Source organism: Taudactylus pleione, unplaced genomic scaffold (genome assembly GCF_031769625.1).
Source record: "Taudactylus pleione unplaced genomic scaffold, aTauple2 ptg001027l, whole genome shotgun sequence".
NCBI lineage: Eukaryota > Metazoa > Chordata > Amphibia > Anura > Myobatrachidae > Taudactylus > Taudactylus pleione.
The window spans coordinates 1,515,178-1,537,225 of record NW_028285428.1 but is presented as its reverse complement, the minus strand read 5'-3'; the positions used below and the strand labels follow the sequence as shown (position 1 = coordinate 1,537,225).

General features: G+C 34.1%; 2 protein-coding genes across 5 annotated transcripts in view; both read right to left on the bottom strand.

Moving 5' to 3' along the window:
• Positions 1-22,048, bottom strand: part of TTN (titin) — a 285,062-nt gene that overhangs the window by 95,770 nt on the left and 167,244 nt on the right. For all 4 annotated transcript variants that reach the window (XM_088461211.1, XM_088461212.1, XM_088461213.1 and 1 more), the window contains 17 exons: positions 13,111-13,173; positions 12,222-12,296; positions 8,768-8,818; positions 7,971-8,369; positions 7,490-7,765; positions 6,989-7,264; positions 6,663-6,802; positions 5,955-6,081; positions 5,585-5,848; positions 5,040-5,306; positions 3,334-3,597; positions 3,104-3,243; positions 2,874-3,000; positions 2,219-2,485; positions 1,695-1,961; positions 1,309-1,575; positions 1,068-1,207 (listed from right to left, as the gene is read on the bottom strand). In XM_088461211.1, the coding sequence (XP_088317337.1) occupies positions 1,068-1,207; positions 1,309-1,575; positions 1,695-1,961; positions 2,219-2,485; positions 2,874-3,000; positions 3,104-3,243; positions 3,334-3,597; positions 5,040-5,306; positions 5,585-5,848; positions 5,955-6,081; positions 6,663-6,802; positions 6,989-7,264; positions 7,490-7,765; positions 7,971-8,369; positions 8,768-8,818; positions 12,222-12,296; positions 13,111-13,173 (3,410 nt within the window). The remainder of the gene's footprint in view (positions 1-1,067; positions 1,208-1,308; positions 1,576-1,694; positions 1,962-2,218; positions 2,486-2,873; positions 3,001-3,103; positions 3,244-3,333; positions 3,598-5,039; positions 5,307-5,584; positions 5,849-5,954; positions 6,082-6,662; positions 6,803-6,988; positions 7,265-7,489; positions 7,766-7,970; positions 8,370-8,767; positions 8,819-12,221; positions 12,297-13,110; positions 13,174-22,048) is intronic.
• The window catches only part of LOC148454206 (uncharacterized), a 29,953-nt gene continuing 23,830 nt past the window's right edge, over positions 15,926-22,048 (bottom strand). The window contains exons 41-57 of the mRNA XM_088461228.1: positions 21,974-22,045; positions 21,244-21,321; positions 21,057-21,134; positions 20,873-20,950; positions 20,695-20,766; positions 19,652-19,729; positions 19,489-19,569; positions 19,310-19,390; positions 19,130-19,216; positions 18,756-18,839; positions 17,386-17,487; positions 17,073-17,159; positions 16,901-16,975; positions 16,737-16,817; positions 16,588-16,653; positions 16,398-16,493; positions 15,926-15,987 (exon numbers count right to left, since the gene is read on the bottom strand). Of these exons, the coding sequence (XP_088317354.1) occupies positions 15,926-15,987; positions 16,398-16,493; positions 16,588-16,653; positions 16,737-16,817; positions 16,901-16,975; positions 17,073-17,159; positions 17,386-17,487; positions 18,756-18,839; positions 19,130-19,216; positions 19,310-19,390; positions 19,489-19,569; positions 19,652-19,729; positions 20,695-20,766; positions 20,873-20,950; positions 21,057-21,134; positions 21,244-21,321; positions 21,974-22,045 (1,358 nt within the window). The remainder of the gene's footprint in view (positions 15,988-16,397; positions 16,494-16,587; positions 16,654-16,736; positions 16,818-16,900; positions 16,976-17,072; positions 17,160-17,385; positions 17,488-18,755; positions 18,840-19,129; positions 19,217-19,309; positions 19,391-19,488; positions 19,570-19,651; positions 19,730-20,694; positions 20,767-20,872; positions 20,951-21,056; positions 21,135-21,243; positions 21,322-21,973; positions 22,046-22,048) is intronic.

Here is a 22,048-nt window from a genome sequence, read left to right as displayed (position 1 = left end):
CCTATCTGCATACATTTGGAATAAGGAGAATCGCTTTTACTATTTATTTGGTCACTGGGGTGTGTTTTGTTTATTTAGGGTAGTGAACTATTGTTTTTTTATTTGTATATATTTTTACAGTGAGCATCATTTGGGAACATTCACAAAGCTGAAAAAAGTAAATATTCACAATATAATGCCTCATTATTATTATCATTTATTTACAGTATATGGCGCCACAAGTGTTCCGCAGAGCCTTACAAAAAACATAAACAAATAGGTTTATCAGTGACTTACAGTACAATACAATACAGGACATGGATAATATACATTGCGACATTCGCGACCATAACACCCAGATAAGCAACAGAGCAAAGCAGCCAAGTGTTAGGTGTCCAAGTGGGGTGTAAGAAGTAGATGAAAGTAGAGAATGGAGAAGCACAAGAGGGTAGAGGGCCCTGCTCATAAAAGCTTACATTCTAATCTAATTCTACATCTTATTGACGGTGGTGGTTGGGTAACCAGATTTAGTGCAGTTTGCAAATGTAGTTTGCTTATTGACCTATCTAGAGGAAAAGCATAAGCAAAGTCTAACATATGAATCATCATATATCCCATACAGTTAAGCAAGTTTGTCTTTGCATATATATATATATATATATATATATAGCTATTAATTAGGGATGTGCAGGCTCGGATAGGTTCGAGTTTGCACGTTGAGTTCGGATTTTTCCCTCCAAAAAAACGGAACTCAGAAAGAGGCAAAACGTCATCTTGCATGGATGAACATCATTATTCCTGGACAAAAGTCCAGGAATGATGATGTTCGTCCATGCAAGATGACGTTTTGCCTCTTTCTGAGTTCCGTTTTTTTGGAGGGAAGAATCCGAACTCAACGTGCAAACTCGAACCTATCCGAGCCTGCACATCCCTACTATTAATTATAAGTATCTGAAGCTGCAATATACAGCTTCAAAATGGAGCAGACTATGAAATGTGTAAAACACAAAAATGAAATTACAATGCCTAAAAACCAGGAGCACATGTATACTGTCTACAAAAGTTCAATATATGTTAGCAATACTTACTGGAGAAGAATGTATTGCCTCTCCTTTCAGTTTCCAGTTAGCATGTACATCCTCTTCTGATATTTCAGTCTCAAAGCGTGCAGTTTCCGTTTCTATAACCTCCACGCTGTACAGTGGGCGGACAACCTTAATATCACGTTCTATGACAAAAATAATAAAATTTAAAAAAATGGAAGTCGAAAAAAAAAACTTGATCAGTTCACAAAATTATGAGAAATGGTAATTGGCTGATAAATGTCACCTTCAATGTTGAGCTTAGCAGTGGTTTGGTCGGTTCCACAGTCACAAGTGTATTCGCCAATATCCTTCTTTGATGCTTTCTTGATCGTAAGAATGCGTTTCTTTCCATCGGTAGTAATGATTACATTCTTGGATGGGATTATCTCCTGTCCGTCCTTCAACCATTTCACCGGTGCCTTGGATTTGCTGACCTCGCAATGCAAGACAACTTCGTCTTTTTCCACAGCGGTGTAATCCTGGAGTTTGGTTATAAAGTATGGGTCTCCCTCTGCAAGTTAGAGACATCATTATTTAATGTCAACATTTTTGTTAATTATTTTATATATTTTTTTTTTGTTCCAGTGAAGTGCAAATCTGTTATTCTGGGGTTCCATAGTCACAATTTACCTAGTACAGTAAGTTTAGCATCATTTGTTTTTCCCATGGCCTCGACTTTGATTAGAGAAGTGTCATCCAAAGTGACTTCTTTGAATTTAATAGTGTGGAATTTGCCATCATCGTGCATTGTCACCAACTTGCTGGGATGTAGACGCTGGTCATTTTTGAACCAGCTGACCTGAATGTTGTCATGAGATAGCTCGACAGTGAATTCAGCTGTTTCTTGTTCTTTAACTGTTACATCTTTGAGTGGTGTTACAAATTCAAGACGAATGCCTGTAGCACAAATTAAATATTAATAGACTTTAAAAGCATGCTTTTTGTTTGAAGAGAATATAAGTTTACATAAATCTGCCGTAAAGTCAAGCGTTTTCATCCCGCATTTTAATAAAGTGATTAATACAAATTTTGCAGCCAACGAATATTTGTAATACGATTTTGATCTTTATTGAACAATTCCCAAAAACACAAACACACTTTGATTTTCACAATTTGTAACCGGTTCAACCAGGGAAATTCAAAAAGCAACAAACCTTCAATGATAAGTTTGGCAGTGGTTCTCTTATCCTCTGCCTCAAACATGTATTTAGCTTCATCTTCAAAGACAACTGACTTGATGACCAGGGCATGTCTTGTGCCTTCAGCCAAGAGTTCATACTTGTCATCTCCCTGGAGATCTTGGGTTCCTTTTAGCCAACGGAATGTCTTAGGCAACCTAGAGGTCTCACATTCAAATCGTGCTTCATCTTTTTCATACACCTTGACATCGCTGAGTGGAGTAATAAAGATGAGTGGAAGTTCTATAAGAAAATACATTATTAATTAGTTACACAGGGTATTTATTTTTTTCATTTCAGAACACTATTAGCTAATTAGCCCATCTAAGTTATAAATCTATAGAAATCTTTGCTGCAAAACAATATACATTTGATGAGCAGTGAGACTGTGGCATACTAAATATTGCAGGTGCAATATGCCACTCGACTTATAGCCTATCTACTGTCTTGCAGCAATCTACCTATTGGGACTGTATGTAATATTATTTATTTTCAATTTCTAGTATTATTTATTGTTATTATACCTGCAATACCGTCAAGAACTCAATTGGCTGTAATGTAGGTTAGTTTGGTAAAATTATCTTTATGGTAAACAGCAAAGGCTGATTACATTATTACAATATAAACCTACCTTTCACTTTGAGATTAGCTGCATTTTTGGCATTGGCAGCCTGGAAAGAAATCTCCCCAGTCATGTCCAGTTTGCAGTTATAGAGTATTAGGACGTGTTTCTTTCCATCCTCTATGATTTCGCAGTCCTTTTTTGTACAAAAAAATAAAATATATTTATATTAACGGTTGGGGAATTTTTTAACAAAAACTCATACATAATCAATGAATCGATTATTATAAACATCTTACGGGTGAAGGAGACAATATCTCTCCCTTAAGTTTCCACTGAGCATGAACGTCAGGTTCTGAGATTTCAACTTCTAGCCGTGCTGTTTCACCTTCAAACACCTCCACTCCGTACAAGGGGCGCTCTACTTTAATAATGCGAGCTGAAAACACAAATAAAATATGTTAGAATGTATGTCATTCAATTGATAATGCAGTTGTAACAAATCTAACCACTTTTTTTTAGCTGGTACCTTCAATGTTCACAGTTGATTTAGTTTTATCTGTTCCACAGTCACATACATATTCCCCTTTATCTTTTTCTTCAACTTTCTTAATCTTCAGAATTCTACGCTTGCCGTCAGTCTTAATAGTTACAGTCTTTGAAGCCTTAATTTCTTGGCCGTCTTTCAACCACTTCACTGGTACATCTTTGCTGAGTTCACACTCCATGGTGACGTCGTCTTTTTCCACTGCAGTGTAGTCTTGCAGTTTTACAGTGAAATATGGATCAGCCTCTGCAAACAGATTACCCAAAATAATCAGCATGGCATATAAAAAAAATAAGTGCAGAGGTAACATGCCTCCGGGCATGGCACCTTTAGCCTTTTAAACACAAATACAAAACAAGATACAAACATACATATAAACATGAAACAAATAAAAGGCAAACATACATATATAACACAAGTAGGAAACAAATATACATTGTTTATCTACGAAGAAACATACATACATACAACTGAATAAAACACAGTACCCATAAAATAACTAATAAAGACAGAAGACATAGATTTGAACAAAGCAAGACGTATACATAAAAATACACTCCTGTACATGTAGCATAAACGAAGACAAATAAGAAAAACACTAAAAACATATGTGAACATACAAAACAAGAAAATTAAATACCAGTATATATACACACATAAAATAAAGTAACAACACATAGAGGATGTAAAGAGAAAATAAGCTTCTGTCTTAAAGAACTTTAAACATTACATTGACAGAAAGAAAGACAAAAACAGTGTGTACTGTACATTAATAATAGACAGTGTGAGTTAAAGCGCTTAGTTATGGTCTAGTCTGTCAGTGCAGCTCAATTAGTTTTAAAAAAGTCCTGTATAGGCAATGAGCAGAAAATAAAAATCTGGATTAGATAACAACGAGAAAAAAAAAGTCTGAAGACAGCATAGTTAGCAAGGATAGCAGTGGTAAATTAAATAGGGACAAGGTCAATATGAGTAAAAAAAAAGGGAAATATGAAATAGAATTATTATTTTTTAGCATGATCAGGATGTACCTAACTAATGGCATTTGCAATGGTTTTATTGCTAGAAAACAGTAAGGCCTATGTACTGGAGATGTTAAGGGTTATAGAAAACTAGTGATATGGAATAAGTGCATTAGTATATTTTTAGAAGATATAAGGAAGATTTTATTTCAGCAATTCACTTAGTAAAATGTAACAGTAAGGGACACCACTAAAACAAGACTAAAAGTAAGAATTGAGTAGGATGCCAAACTGATGGCCTTTAATCCAAAAACATTTAAATTATCCCACTGATGAGCAAAGGCTTGATGGGATTCTTTTTTTTTTAAGTTGTATTAATAGCATATCCATTCTTCATAAAGGTTGCAGTAGCAAGTCACCACGTAGACTTAGAAGCTTAGAAAGCTTAGACTATGCTAATTAAGTTAGGGCTTGTGTAGCAGCAGCATTGTACAAAGAGAATGAAAGAGAAAGGTTAAAAGAAAGCAGAAGAAAATGCTTTACTGAGCCAAACAGTGAGCAGACGTGAAGGACTCTCAGGTGGATCACCATACCCAAATTCGGTAGTGAGGACGCTGTATTTATGTAGTCATAATAATAATAATTATTATTATTATTATATAGTTGTACGTAATATACAGATAACATTAACAATTGTACAACTGTCATGCTACATATATATCATACCTAATACTTTTAGTTTTGCTGTTGTATGTAGACCTTTAACTTCTGCTTTAATCTGGGAGATGTCATCTAGTGTCACTTCTCTGATTTCCAGCCGGTGAATCTTGCCATCTTCAGTGATAAGAATGGTTCTACTTGTGTGCAGTTTCTTGTCATTTCTGTACCAGGTAACTGGCATATTTTCATGTGAAAGCTCAAACTCAAAGTTAGCAGTTTCTCCTTCTTTAACGGTTTGATCTTTAAGTGGTGAAATAAACTTAAGTCTGATGCCTGCAACAGAAGTATCTCTAATTAACACGCCATATAACCTGCTTCTTGCTTCAAATTCCACTGCATTTTTACAGCACCCCATAATATGTAGAGATGGGACAACATTTTTCACATTATTGCAACTCCAGTAAGACTCAAAGTAAGTCACTGTTTAAAAGTTGACAAAAACACCAAATTTATGATGTCAATTGAATTTTTGTTTACTAATGTTTTGCCCAAGGCTGAATGTTTAGTCAGTGCAAGATGTGTGCCTATCTCTACTATTACGATCAACTTGCCTTCAACAGTGAGCTTGGCTGATGTCTTTTTGCCTTCAACCTCTGCAGTGTATTCTCCTTCATCCTCAAAGGCAGAATCATTAATTACTAGGATGTGCTTCTTTCCATCTGCAATTATGTCAAATTTGTCTCCAGCCTTGATGATATCTGGGCCTTTTGACCATATGACATTTGCTTCTCGGGTAAGAGTACATTCAAATCTAGCCTGGCGCTTCTCTGGTACTGTAACATCTTTTAGAGGCACAGCAAAGTCGAGCTCAATTTCTGGAGACAGAAGGTGGTTTGTAAAAGTTAAGCCAAGAAATGTTACCAATGGCTGGACGTGTAAGCAACCAAAAGATGAACCAAAATCCCATAAAGTCAAACATACCTTTTACAGTAAGAATGGCTGAAGTCAGTGCATTCAAAGCCTGGAATAGAACTTCTCCAGCCTGGTCAACCTTGACTTTGTGGAGGGTAAGGAAACGCTTTCCTCCTTCAGATCTGATTTCACATGTCTATAAAATAATTGACTTTATAAGTACAGAATGCATGGACCTTTGTCTCTACATTTATTCTTGTAGTTATTTTATATATTACGGTTCAGTTACAACACATGTATTCACAGATTTGGCAACTACATAGAACTCAAAACAATATTTAGTAGGAATAGTAGTTGTAACACTTTCTATTTTCATTTCATGCAATTTGCAAATGGCAGAAAATGTGTAATGTTTCTCCTTATCTACATTATGACATTTGTGCTTAATTTAATATTTTAACAGTTTAACTATCTGGCACTGTGAGCCATACAGGTTTTACAACTATTTTTCTATGAAGAGCTATGCCACAAAATATTTATGTACTATACCTCTTGTTTAGTATTGTCCAATTAATTGCACCTACAGTACATATGAGTAATATGAATACGGCTCTGTTTTTTTTAGTACTTACAATGTTATGCTTAAATTAATATTGAATTTTTTTGTTTTCTAACTTCACATGGTAACAAACCCTTTTTTTTTTTAAAGGTCTCACATGTCATGCAATAACAGGTGTTAAATCAGATCTAAACAATTTGAATATTTTGTTGACGTACAGGTGATGGACGTAGTATTTCTCCTTTCAGCTTCCATTCCCCAGGAACATCGTCCTCAGATATCTCACAGTCAAAGGATGCTGCTTCTTTCTCATAAATCACAACATCTTGAATTGGTTTCAGAAGGTCAACTTCACGTTCTGCGGTAATAAAAATACATGTCCCTTATTGCTCCTCCAAAACATTTTTTTTCTGCATGTGTAATCAATTTTTATTAATCAGCTTTTATATTTAATAATAAGAAATAATAGTTTTATATATATATATATATATATATATATATAAAATTGTTTTTAGTAAATAAAGAACTACGGTATTTTACTTACCACCAAGAGTGAGTTTTGCTGTGACTCTTTTTCCTTCAACCTCAACAGAATATTCTCCTACATCATCAGGACCTGCATTTTTGATGATCAAATAAATATGAATTCCATCCTTTACCACCTCAATTTTGTCAGTCCCCTCTGCTGGAATTTCCTCATCTCCTTTGAACCATTTGATGTTTGGTGTGTCCTTAACTATATTTGCCGAGAATGTTGCTGCATTCTTGGGTTTTACATGCTGGTCTCGAATAGGCTTGACCAACCAGTCACGGATTATCTCTGCAGATGGAGGAAAAAAAGGATTCAGGGTATTTAAATTTTCATTCCATAGTATCAACATGGAAAAACAGCTGGAAATATAAACAACTGCATCAATTTTAATTTAAACGCAGAAGTCCTCAGCTGCTGTATATAATGAAGAGATTGTGGCATTTTCTTTCTTCAGTTTATATGCATTACTAAAGCATCAAATAATAAAAGAGTGATAATTGACTTTTGACTCACCTACAACTTTGACATTTGAGGAGCATTTGATATTTGCACTTTCCACAGAGCAGGTATATACTCCAGCATCTGGGTCATCAGCAGCTATGATAGTGAGAGTCTGAGTCAGTCCAATTATATTGATTTGGTATTTGCCTGGCTCGTCTGTGAGTTTCTTTCCATTCTTAGTCCAGACTACTTCTCTGTCTTTGTTCAGCTCACAGCTCAAATACATGGGCTGTGTTTTGACAACAGTGACCTCTTCTTCTAGGGTTTTCACAAAACGAACTGGTAATTCTGTAGTATAAACAGCAACATGGTCAGTTCCGTAACATCATTTTGCTTGTATTTCACTGAAAGATAATAACTCTTGTGCAATACTTAGAGTACATCACTATACCACCAATTAATAATAGTGTACATATTGTAAATGTAATATAAATAATCTTAGGAGCATTCTGTTTAAATTTTTAGCATTTGAAAAAAAAAAAAAAGTCAGTACCTTCAACAATCAGTTTGGCGGTAGATGTTTTTTCCTTGTTTCCCAGCTTTGCAACACATGTATACTCTCCAGTGTCTGAAAGTTGCACATCAATAATATGGAGTTTTCTGTCTTTCCCATCAGCAATAAACTTATGCTTAGGGCTTTCTCTCAGGTTGCTGCCATCTTTCATCCAGGTGGTAACAGCAGTAGAGGGTGAAATAAGACACTCAAATATTGCAGACGAGCCAACAGACTCTGCTTCTTCTAACACAATGTCCTTCAGTTCTTTGACAAACTTCAGTGGAACGGCCTTCAACGTGTAGGAGAAAGCTGGCTCATCTGGAGGTTTGTCACCACCGCTGCCAGGACGAAGCTTCTTCTTGTCTCCGTCAAGTGGTGAAGGCGTCTTTTTGACACCTAAAATTCAGATGTGGACATGGAAAAACTGAGACTTGATGAAGTTACATCGTGTTAATGTGGCAACAACATTCCGAGGTGACTTAGCCTCTAGTCAAATTTATTATCAGCATGCTCAATGATTAAAGTCAGCAAGCAATATGTAATTAGTCAAAATAAAATACAAATGAAAAAAGGTCTATTAAATGAAAACAAATAAAACCAGATTTCATTTGATTTATGACCAAGTTTTCAAAATGATCTTGATAATGTAGATATAAGACAATATAATGAAATAGCTGTCATGTGCCTGTTGGTAAAACTAGCGTGCAAATTTAATTTCTTAAATTTGATTTTCTCCTGAATCCTTATATTACATAGAAAATATATACATGCCAAAATTGAAACAATCTTCTCACCTTTAAAGGGAAGTTTACCCTTAGCAGCCTCGTCTTTTGGTGCTTTAGTATCTAAAGTGAAATAGTGATATTAGTACATTTCTCTACAACACAACACTTTAGTGTTGGCTTTCCAAGATAAATTATGTTAATTGCAGCGATGCACGAAAATGGGCTACAGATGACTATAAATGTACACATTGCTGATGACTCCATCTTGAATGCACTCAGATAAAATGAATCAAAATCACTGAGTTTCTAGTGGCAATGGAAATGAAGAAATACAAATATTAAGCAGTGATGCATGCAAAGATTGTGAAGTTAGATTGTGAACTGAAATGCTAAGAAGCGTCTCCAAACACAAAACATGAAAACAGACAATGAAACTATCACTGTATGACACATACTGTACATATATTTGACATGAATGAAGAATGAACACATTTAATGTTGAAATTTCATGAAGGATGACACATGGTCATGTTTCTTGTCCCTAGATGCAGATGAATACAAGTTTATGGATATGAGAATGATAATCAGTGCCTTCAAACATGTATGAGATAAGCTTTCCATCCAAGAGTATTTAGAGCACATGAAGTATGAAAATGATGGTAGCATATGATGCTCTTAAAGCAGATGTTTTGGGCGGTTTTTTTTTGTGAGCAGACTTCTCACCTCGTCTTCCAATAGCCTTTGTTGGAGTTTCCACAGCAATTTGTTTGGGTTGTCCACTGTCTTCACTCAATATGTCTTCTTCAGAGCCATAATCAGTCTGCTCGGATAAACTTTCCAGTTCTTGTTCCCAGGTTTCATCCTCTTCTAAATCCTCAGCCTCCTCGGACTCTGTTTCTGTTTTCTGAGGACTCAAATCCTTTTCTTTTAGTGGGACTCTTGAAGGAGGTGATTCTTCATAGACAGATTTTTTTTGTTCGTCTTTTTTTCTGCCAGTAGGTGTGATGCTTCTACTAATCACCTTTGGAGAACTATCGTATTTCAGTGAAGATCTTTTGCTAGATGGAATCTGTTCCTCAGCAGATACAGGGGTCCTAATCTTATCAACTTTTTTAAGAGTTGGAATTGCTATCTTTTCCTCTTCAGACAGAACTTTTACTGATGTTTTGTCTTTATCTATTGGTGTTTTTAAACGGCTGATTTTCTGCAACTGTGATACACTTTCTTTCTTAAGTTCTGTTGGCATTTCCTGAGGTTGAATTAAGCCTGTCTTCTTTTCTGTTTTTTTAATCTTTCCTACTTTGTCCACTGCTTGCTGGATGTGGTTTTTCATATCTTCCTCTGTAGTTGCCTTAGTTTTATTAATAATTTCTGTACCATATTGTTTGTCATGTTCAAGCAACTCCTCAGTAGATGCAAATGTAGCTTTGCTATCACCTATAAATGGTTCTCTCTTTAATATTTCTGGAATAGGTGTGATATCAGCCACACCTGTATATTCTCCATCCTTTGTACTTATAACAGGTTTTTTCAACGTTTTTGAATCTTTTGGTAACTCTTCGTGAGTTATTTTATCTACAAACTTATGTCCTTTTTCTCCTAAATGTGGAACTTTTTTGTGTGTGTCTTTTTTATCTTCAACTAAATCTACCCTCTCTTCTTTGTAAAATATTTTGTTACTATCTATATCTTCTTCTTTATCATGGACCTTTGGTTTGTCAGGAATAACCACTTTAGCCTCCTTGATTTTTTTTGTAGGTATTTCAGGAAGCATCTCAATTTTTTCTCTAATACTCTCTAATAATTCATCACTTTCAACACTACTAATTTTTATTCTTTCATCCGCTGTCTCTTTGGAAGAGATAACAGTTTCCTTTGCAGGAGCTTTTCTTATTATTGTTTTAGCCTTCTCACCTGTTTTTTTTACTTTAGCTTCCTTACTTGCTTTGGTAGGTTTGGCAATGTGTACCTCATCACTTTCAACACTACTAACTTGTATTCTATCATCTGCTGCTTCCTTATACAAACTAACTGGTTCTTTTGCCGGAACCTTTTTAGTTATCTTTTTAGCCTTCTCTACAGTTTTATCTATTTTAGCCTCTTTTATTTTTTGGGTGGGTTTGTCAAATTCTTCATCGTAGCCCTCTAAGAATGTATCACTTTCAGCACTACTGCTTTCTATAATTTCTTCTTCATTTGAGAAAATAGGAGATTCATATGGAGGAATCTTCGGAATTACTTTTTTAATATTTTGCAATATATCCTCTTTTTTGCCCTCGCCTTCAACTTCCATATCTAAATCGGACTTTAATTTGGACTTTGATTTCTCTAATTTATCTTTAGCTTCTGGAATTATTTTCATAGTCTCTTTTACTGATATATCAACTTGATGAAAGGTTTCTTTTTCCTTTAATTTTCTTTCTTGTTTTCTGGGTTTGATAGTTGGTGTAGATGTTTCAAGAAGTTCATCTGGAGAGTCATCCTTGGTAAGGATCGAAATTTCAACCTTTCTAAATCTGTCCTTATCTTCTGCTTTGTATTTTTCTTGTAACTGTTTTTTTGGTTCAATGATTTCCTCCTCCTCAATTTCTTCTGATTGCCATTCTTCAAAATCCCCTGGTCTTCGAGTTAAATGAACCTTCTCTTCCCTGAATGACATCATTCTTTGTCCTCTAATTACATCTGTAAATAGTCTTTCAGCTTGAAAAGTGATATCCTCTTCGATGGGAATAAGATTTTCACCAGCTAGGAAAGGAACTCTCCGAACTCCTTCTACCTTGCTTTCTTCAGCCAGTATTTTACTTTTCTGCTTTATCATTTTTGGGGAACTGGCTTTCTCTGTGACTACAAAGGTTTTACATTTAAAACACATCAAGAATCATGTGAAAAGAACCTTTTATAAGATCCTAAAGAAATACACTGTTCAAAATGCAAATCACAAATAAAGGACACAAACATACAATCTTGCCATTTAATACTCATAAAGAAAGTGAACGCAGACATAACAAGAAAACAGGGAACACGTACAACATAAATACAATAACCAAACAATAACTACATTATTGCAATATATAATTGTCAATAATATTGAATGCAGACAGAATACAAAACAGATAATAAAATATATCATTCAGAAAAACAAGTGCAACACAGATACACCCCAACAATTACTCAGAAAATGCAATATTCTACAAATTAATAATAAATCTCTCGTCAGCGTTATCTTATAGTTAAATCATTGTGAAGAATTTTTATAAATGTAATTTGTCTGCTCTTATATCTGAATTAAATAACATTATTTATTTAAATTTATAAAGTTGAATTACCCCATGGGTTAATTAACATGAATATATACATGTGAAAAATAAAATTAATTATACAGACTGAGATAAATTTCTGATGTGTATTTAGTAACTGTTTTCTATTAAGACAATAATAGAGAAATGCATCAGTTTTATATATAAATCCAATGTATTTGGAGATGTCATTTTCATCCTTAAAAGCAATCCCACAGAAAATTTACCTGTTTTCTTTCCAATTACAGGAGTTGTGACAGGTGCGGAAATTGCGGCTTCATCCCCCTTAGGTGATGGAACAGCTGTAGAGAAAAAATTATTGATTTTTGTTCATGGTGAGAGATAAGTTTGCTGTAGTACTGGACAGAGTTATGTCTTACAACATGCTAAGAAATGTATATGGTTCTTTAATAACACAAAAATATACTACAAATACATGGTATAAGAATAATACAAATACTTGTATTTTAGATAAATGTTAATATACATAGAATATTTGAAACAATATATGTTTATAAGTATTAATAAATAGAAGTTATCATAATCTATTATAGTGATAAAATGACACAAGTCTGCAATGCAAGTGCTATTTTTGTGGTCATGGAACTCGAAGGTTATTTCTTATATCCTTACAATATTTAAAATATACATAAACTCCTGTATATCATATCTGTAGAAACATTTCTGATGTCAACACTTCTTATCTGTCAGCACTCCAGTGTTTATTTAAACTTTTGTGTATTAGAAAAACACCCCCCCTACTGATTATTATTCTTAATAGAAGTTATCTCATATATCTGTGAGTGTGGAGTACATATAATTGTCAATAGGGAATGCATGTTATTTCTTAAAGTACACAAGTAATGAAAATGACTCTCACTGCTACGAAAAGTGATGGCACTCTTTTTGTGAGACGATCAAATATTTTTGAGAATCTAGCATAAATTTTTATATGTGTGTAGGTGATGAACAACAACATCAATAATCACCAAAAACAGCAATCCACCATTTACAAAAAAATTATACCTATTTAAAATATCATTAATTATAAAACAATAGCATACATTTCCAACAAATTGGCCATGGAGCTGGCCCTTTCGTAAAATTATGTCCTACCTTCTACAGGTGAAGGCTCTTTCGAGGGTGTAGCCACTGGTGAACGCTTAGCTTCCTCTAGAACTTTAAATATAATATGATTGGTTAATTTAAATTAAATGTCAGGCTCCAAAGTTAACACATTCTATAATCGTTAAAGCTGGAAAAAATCTGAAAATGTATGTAATTAGTACAAGAGGTTTAAAGTTAGAGAAACAAAAATATATTTTCTGTAAATTATTCAGAAGATAATAAAGAGGATTTTAAAAACTTTCTTTTAGTTAAGATAGTTTTGTTTTTTGTCCAAAGCTATTAAGGGCAAAGAAGATGATGGTGCTGCATTTTTCCATTCGGAAGGTTGTTAGTTGACTGAAGTGCCTATAGAAAAGCCAGTTGTCCAATTAGCAGAAAATCCCACAATGCAAGTACCTTTATCTGGTACAAATTCTGGTTCAACTTCTTTCTTCACAGGTTGCTTTGCCTCTGGCAATTCTCTCTTCCGGATTTCTGGCACTTTAAAATAGTACAGTTGCTTTTAGAGGCAAGGCTGATGATTTATGTTGTTTAAATTGGTTGGACGATTCACACCGAAGTGTAACCATCACTAACTACCGTTAAGTGGATTCAGTCATATGTAAGAGATACATAAAAAACAGATGTACAAACAAAACAGATACTGCACACTACAGATATATGCTTCATATTACTAAGTTATAATATAAGTTACCTTCAGGCTTTTTAGGCTTCTCTAGAGGAGTTTCAGGTTTTTTAATCTTCTCTAATTCCTTTTTCACAGGAGGCTCTTCTACTTCTGTTTTGACTGGTTTCAAAACTTTAAGACAGATAATTTCTCTTTTATTCTGGTATGTCTAAGATACTTTATATGTAGAATATCACAATCCAGAGATTAAAGTTAAGCAAGTTGAAGTATATAAAGCATTAAAGCATATATCTTAGTACCAATAAAGAAAACAAAATGACAAACAATTCTACAAAGACATAAGTGAATTATATCACTAGTGGGGATTATATTTTTACATATACAGCTAAATTTATTCTATCCAAAAATAGTTGATGGCCAATCGCTTAAATTTGTATTCCAGTTAGATTGCTTGTCTATTAGTAGGTCTGTAATGTTATAAACATTTGCTGGTACACCATCATTAATAATTAATTGGTTTCCCATAAAGCAAGCCTATTTAATTATGGCATCTTGTTAGCTGTATTATAATTGCATAATTCAGGAGTTGTTAACTAGAACATTGTGCAAAATATTTAATATTTTAGTAGTAAATTTCAGTTATGTAAGTGGCTGAATGTTTTAATAGATATATAAATATACCTTTTTTAAAACTAACTTCTTCTTTTTTTGGAGGAGTAATCTCTGGTTTAGGTTTACGGATAAATTTCTTTTCTGGTTCAGGTACTTTAAAAAGATATACTGAAATGTAATTTTCCATAAGACTCGAATGAAATTATAAATTGCACATATATGACATTCAAGTATATTTTTGTAGACCCTGACCATATGCCTTTGTCATCCAAAAACATTTGCTGTATCTAAATTATAAAATATTTTAATCTCCTATTAATCGAGTGTAATCTGTTACAGTGTAGTCTAATTATATTGGCACAGGCAACAAAGGAAATGCTTGATTCTGCATCCAAAGAACTTGCATGGATGTGACTGGAGATCACAAAAGATGTATCAAATGGAATATTTTACTTTTGTGCATATGGGGAAATATATTGGCCCAAGAATTAGTTCAGTTTCTCTTTCATACCCAGACCCATTAAAATGTTAGAAAGTAACTGTTTAAATATACCATTTTACAACTATATTTTTTTATTAACTTTCTAGATGTCACAAAAAAAAAACTTGTTAAATTCCAGGCACAATACTGATTTATCAGCTTTGCAAAAGTGGAATTGTCATTAGCGCTGTCAGATAAAACTATCCATACAGTATAGTAGTTCTGGGACATTAATATAAAAATCACATAAATGTTTTTCTATTTTTTCTGACAATACAGGAAACTTTTTGTAAGATGGCAAAGTAAAAAAAAAAAAACAGACTACCAAAACATTTACTAGGACACAATGATAAAAGATAAACTGACATATACAATAAGCTTAAAATACACATGAATGATGAGGAAGAGTATAGAAAGTACTACTACAGTACTAGTCACTACTGCTTAGAGTCACAGGGTATTTAATGCACTCTTCTCTATATACTGTAGAGTGAAGAGTCGCTATACCTTTAGCAGGTTTAAGTTCCACTTTACCGGGTGCTGCTGGGGCTGGCTTTTCAGGCACGATTTTCGTTTTGGGTTCTGGAGCTTTGAAGAAAATAATGGAATGTTTACTATACTGCTAATTCGGACAATCAAGTTCGTTATTGGAAAGCATAAGATGAACCTGTTTGAAAGCAATTTAAGAGCATTAGTTTTGTTCACAGTACTTTACAAAGGACAAAAGAGCTAAACATACAAGATAATGACACATGGCACTTAGTTCTGTGGCAGTGGCTGTTTAATTAAATGAATTAAGAAGCTATAATGAATTTGACAGTAAACTTGATTATGAGTCTCAAAGATTAGGTATTAAGATTATAACACCTGGATGAAATGAAGTTATTTTGACACATGGAACATCATGCTATATTTGCGTTCATATGAAGATGAGTAATGATGGGCATGATGTTATTATGACTAGCCACTTTTAACCCCTTTAGTACCTTTAATTTCGACAGTCTCCTCTTTTTTCAGGGGAGAAGGTGTCTCAGAGGTTACCTCCTCAGATTCATACTCTTTAAAGAACAGGATTTGAATATTTAGAGATTAAAGAGCCACACCCAAGAAAAACATCCACTCTTTATTGACCCATAAGATATTGCTGAAGAATACAAGAATGATTATGGACAAGACAAATGACACATGTAAAGACATAAAACAATCAAGATATTTTGAAAGACGATGAATGAAAAGATGAACGACAAAGCTGAAGTTCTAAAGAAATTAAAATTGATTGTCTGAGGAATCAATGCCTGGACAAACATTCTAAGCATAGTGTTGGACATGAGATTTTTGTTTTTAAATGATATTTGAGGCCAATGTTTTCTCCTATAACCCATTTATTTGGTATGTTGAACAGTGTGTAACTTTAAATGTTTGATATCCAACTTTGATTTCAATCCTCAGTTTAAGATTATTTTAATTATTTACACTAAGGCAAAACAAGCAGATGTGATGGAATGATCTGATGAAGGAATGCTGAACGATGACAATGAATATGGTGAGCTATACCTTCCATTTCTAGTTCATATTCCTCTTCCTCTTCTTCATCAGATAGATATACTGGTGTTTCCTCGGGTGAGGTGACTGGTTTTAAAACTTCTGCCACTTTGAAAATATTACAATAGACCATATTTAGTTTTTTTTTATTATAGCTAAAAATTTATTTCAAAGAGCTGATAGAGATTATGTAATGAAATACCTGTCAAAGGAGGAGTTTTAGTGTATGGTATCTCCTCTGGGACAAGCTTCCTAGGCTCACCAGGCACTTTAAGAGAGATTAGTGTTTATTACACATGCCTTATAATCATTAAATGTGAACTTTATCCAATGTACTTGTAATTAATATACCTGAAACAGGGGCAACTCCTTTTTTAGAAATATGGATAGATGTTTTCTCTTCAACAACTTTTTTCTTTTGTGCTTCTGGCACTTTAAACAATATTTAAAATAATGTATTACTTTTTTGTTTTTGACTCTTTGCATTTTAATACATTTGATATTTAATCTTATACCTGTAAGAGGTGGTGCTAACTTCTCAGGTGGACGTAAAGCTTTCTTTTCATCTTCCACTACTTTCTTGTGCATATCTAAAATGATTAATTTTGCCTCAGATTGCTTGCTAATACATTTATAATACAGTACTTTCTGTCAAAAAGGTATAATCAAAGCACAAATAAAGTATACCTTTCACAGCCAGTGCTACATCTTTTTTAGGTACTGTGACAGGTTTTTTATCTTCTATGGTTGGTTTTGTTGGCAACACTGCAGGTTCTTTAAAGATATTAATTTGACAAGAGTATTTAGTCAATAATTAATATTCCACAAAACAAGCAATGATGGATAATACTAATTTGAAGAGATTAAATATTTTGTGACACAAGTAAAACTTCTTTGTGGTTTGTTTTTAAGAAGAGTTTAGTTTAACTTATGCAATCGGACAAGACATTCACAAACACAGTACAAATAATAAGAACCTAAATAATTGTAATATATGTACCTTCCACAGGTGAAACAATCTGTTTCTTAGCAACAGGAAATGGTTTATCTTCTGAAACAGGCTTCTTGGCTACTTCCACTACTTGCAAAGATATTAGTCTTGCTTTAGTACACATGACAGTAAATGATCATACACATAGTAAGACAACTGAAGAAATGTGACAGTAAAAAGATACTGTATATCTTTAGAAGGAACTGCCACTTCCTTTTCAGGAAAACAACCAGTACTTCCTCTGAGATAGGTGTTTTAGGAGGTGCAAGTAGAAGATATTAGTTTTGAGTTATTCCTTTGTAACAACAGACATAATGTGCACTACTTTGTCATAAATAACTGCAACAAGAAGACGTATACCTTCTGTAGGAGGCTTCACTTCATTTTTGGAAACAGCAATGGATGTTTTTTCTTTAGGAGCTGCTGGTTTCGGCACTTCCACTGTTTTAAAGACATTGGGCCTGATTCAGACCCACTCGCGAGCGGCTGTCCGCTCGCAAGTGGGTCGATGTTATGGACTGAGCATGCGCACGACGGAGGGAGCTCCGTCGTGCGCATGCGCCAGACGCGACGAGCGAAGGAAAGTCCTTCGCTCGTTGTGTCCGATCAAAGGGGGCGTGCTGTCAATGTTGATTGACAGCACGCCCCCTTTGGTGGGCGTGCCGGGGGCGTGCCTCCCTGACGGGGGCATTCCCACGGGAACGCCTCCCGTCAGAAGCCGGCCCACTGACATCACTAGTGATGTCAGTGGGAGTGATTTTGGCTCTGATAGAGCCAAAATCACTCCGGAGCTTGCGGTTGAAAACCTCAACCGCAGGCTCCGGCTCGCAAATTCGATGGTCGCGATGGTCTCGACCATCGCGGCCATCACAATGCACGCTCGTATAGCCTGTGGGTGGTGACCCACAGCTATACGAGCGTCCAGGAGGACGTTCCATGAAAATGGAGCCCGGCCCTCATTCAGAGCGTGCGCTCTGCTCAGAGCGTACGGCACTGAATGAGGGCCATTAACTTTGTTTGAGGGCATAGCTATTTCTGTGAATCCAATCAATCATTATTATGATAGACATGACAGACCATGAGACAAATTGACTGAATTGGTTAATATTATTTGCTCAGTTGGCATGGGTGGGTGGGACTGTTCATCTGTTACAAGATGAAAAGCAACACTAATTGTAATGATTAGTTGACCTTAAAGTGACCAAATGAGGCAACAATGTATAGTGCCTTTCTCTGCAAAGGCAACTTACTTTTTGGACCTAGGAAACATTTATGTGGTTCACTTTAAAACTATTAGCTTGATGTTAGATTTTAACCATGTGATTTATTGTCAGGTTGTAAATGGTTGAAAAAAAGATGGCAAGGATGATCTTGTATACCTTTTTCGCTGGAAATAACTAGGTTCTTAGAAGCAGTAATGCTTGCTTGGTCTTCAGATGTTGGTGTCTTGGTGATCTCCATTGCTTTAAAGATATTAGTTTGATATTAGTATTTAAAATAAATTAGAAATATATGCTAATAAAATAATGAACCACAGCAGTTAGATATCCCAGAAGAGGATATACCTTTTGTGCTTGAGTCCGATTCCTATTTAGTATTTAGCCCTCTATGGCTTTTGACAAAAGACTCTACTACCATTTTTTAAAGATATTAGTTTGGTATTAATACTTTATACATACTAGTATTAGTAATAGTGAGTAGCTCATGTTAATGATTGAATAGATGGCAGTAGAAGCCATAGCCGATACACTACCTTCAACGTGAGATTCAATGTCCCTTCTAGATGCTTGTACAGCAATCTGTGGCTTGTCATCAGGGGTCAGTCCTTTCAGGACCTCTACTTTCAAAGATATTAGTTTTGCATTAGAAAACATTTAATCAATAATCTTTTGAAGTGCATGGGTAAGTGGTTGCTGTTTGTTAACGGAAATACCTTCTACATTGGTATCTGCATCTCTTGATCTTGCAATGGGTAATTTTTCTTCACAGGTCTCTTTCTTATGTCTAGTCATTGCTAAAGATATTAGTTCAAATTAGTATTCACATTTTGAGTAACTATTGTATTCTATTTTAAAGATTGCAATATTAGGTAGGGATTATGATATATAGTACCTTCCTCATGAAGGGTGACTTTTTTTGTAGGTGCAGTCATTTGTGGTTTCTTTTCAGGTATATTTTTTTCTGGGGCCCCAGCTGATATATTGAAATAAAATAATTATTTGCTGCTTTATGATATGTTTTAGACATGATTTCAATTAAACAGATCATGTTATACCTTCCACATGGGAAGTGTCTTCTCTTTTAGGTACAACAGTTCTTGACTTCTCTTCACGGATATGTTTTTTTGTCATATCTATTAAATAAGATACATTTTTTGCTATTAGTATATTACTGTTCATGGGAAATACCCTTTAGTTAGTCATGGAGTCAATTGAGAAGATAGAGTTCCCTTTTAGACAATAAGGTAGTGGTTTCTGCTATCGATTTAATCTCACTGCCATCTGGAATTGGGATATTTAGTAAATGATATATATTCATTCACTATTAGTACTTTATAGGGTGATGAGTGAAGGGTTTGATGGCTTAATGATTGGGAACTATGTTCTACCTTCTATGTTGGAAGAAATTTATCTTTTGAGTATAGATATCTGTGATTTCTCTTCAGAAAAATAGGGAATACCACTTAATTTAGACACATTAAAATATAATTATTATCTGAATGATGAATGATTGACAGGTTTCAATGACTGGATGGTTGGTATAAAAAGATAGAGATGAGATCTATGTACCTTCCATGTGGGAAACAACACCACTTTTAGACATATAGGGCTTAGGCTTCCCTTTGGACTGCATCCTTTTTGGTATGTCTATTAAAAATATAGTCTTTGCTTTAGTACTTGACTGGGGAACTAGTAATATAAGCTATCATGATTTATCTATAATATGTTGTGTGTTATCTAAAAATGCATATATATATATATATATATATAATATACAGTATATATATATATATATATATATATACATACATACATACTGTATATAAAACATTACTATTAAGAAATTTACTGGGAAATAAGCAATGAACTTAGTAATTTAAGAGATATAATGAGAAGACAGATTAAGTTATACCTTCTACTGCTATGGGGGAAGATCCTCTGGATACAGAAACATGGGGTTTCACTTCAGGAATCAGTTTTTTGGGAGCATCAACTAATGTAGACATTTAAATATTATTAGCTTTTGATTTAGGAAGATATATTATGTATGGTGTACTGATTTGGTCATTGAAGTGAAAATATACCAATAATGATATACCTTGTAAATGAGAAGAAACTTCACTATCACGTATTGTGGGCTTGTCTTCAGATACCGGTTTCTTTGTGGCATCTAACATATTAAAGATATTGTTTCTGAGTAAATATTTGACATGGTCATGGGTAGGATGCGTTAATGACTGAATAGTTGCAGTGAGAAGATACAGTCTGTGTTATACCTTTTATATAGGAAGCAAGGTCCACTTTGGGTGAGATTTTAAGCTTCTCTTCAGGAGACAGTGTTTTTTGGATATCACCTGATTTATGCATAAATAGATAACGATATTATTTAAATTATGAATACATCATGTGTTTTAATGACTGGGTGGTTGTCATGAGAAAACAGGAATTGTGATGAACTACCTTCCATGTGGGAAACAGCATCTATTTTAGCTAAAGAAACCTTGGACTTCTCTTTGAACATCTGTTCTTTTGAGATATCTATTAAATTAAAAATAATGGTCTTCTATTAATATTTCAAAAATGGAAATGAATAATGTTATTTAATAGCTGGATGGTTGGGATGATAACTTAGGTGATAATGATATACCTTCTACATAGGTAGCAATTTCTTTTTCAGAGACATCAATTAGTTGTTTCATTTCAGGCCTTGGTTTTTTTGTGACATCTAGGAATTTAGATATATTAAGTTACTACAAAAATGTATTGCATGTTTTATGAATAAAGGATTCATTTTAATGACTGGATGGTTGGAATGAAAAGCTAGAGATGATGATATATACCTTCCATGTGGGACATGGTTCCTCTTTTAGATATATTTGGTGTGGATTTACCTTCAGATATCCCTTCTGGGAAATGTAATAATTAAAATATATAGTTTTAGTATTTGATTGGTAGATTAGTAATGTGCTTTAATGACTGGATGACCGGAATGGGAATTTCATGATCATTATATGCTGCAGATGGAAGGCAACATTTTGTTTAAATAGAACATTTTGTGGACTATATATATATATATATATACATATATATATATATATATATATTACTACACTATTCGTAGATAACTAGGTAAAGAGTAAAGTACTTTACAGTATATAGATATAATGAGAAAACAGATTCTTTGTTATAGCTATTACGGGTGAAACTGTTTTAGATGCAGAGATTTGGGGGTTCTATTCAGGAGTCAATCTTATTGGAACATCAAGTACTATAAATACATTTATTTAGCATTAGTATTTGAATTAGGAAGACATAATATGTATGTTATAATGATTTGGTGGTTCACATGAAAACATGCAGATGATTATACAGTATACCTTTCATATGAGAAGAAATTTCTCTTTCATGTATTGTGGGCTTATCTTTAGACACCGGTTTCTTTGGGGCATCTA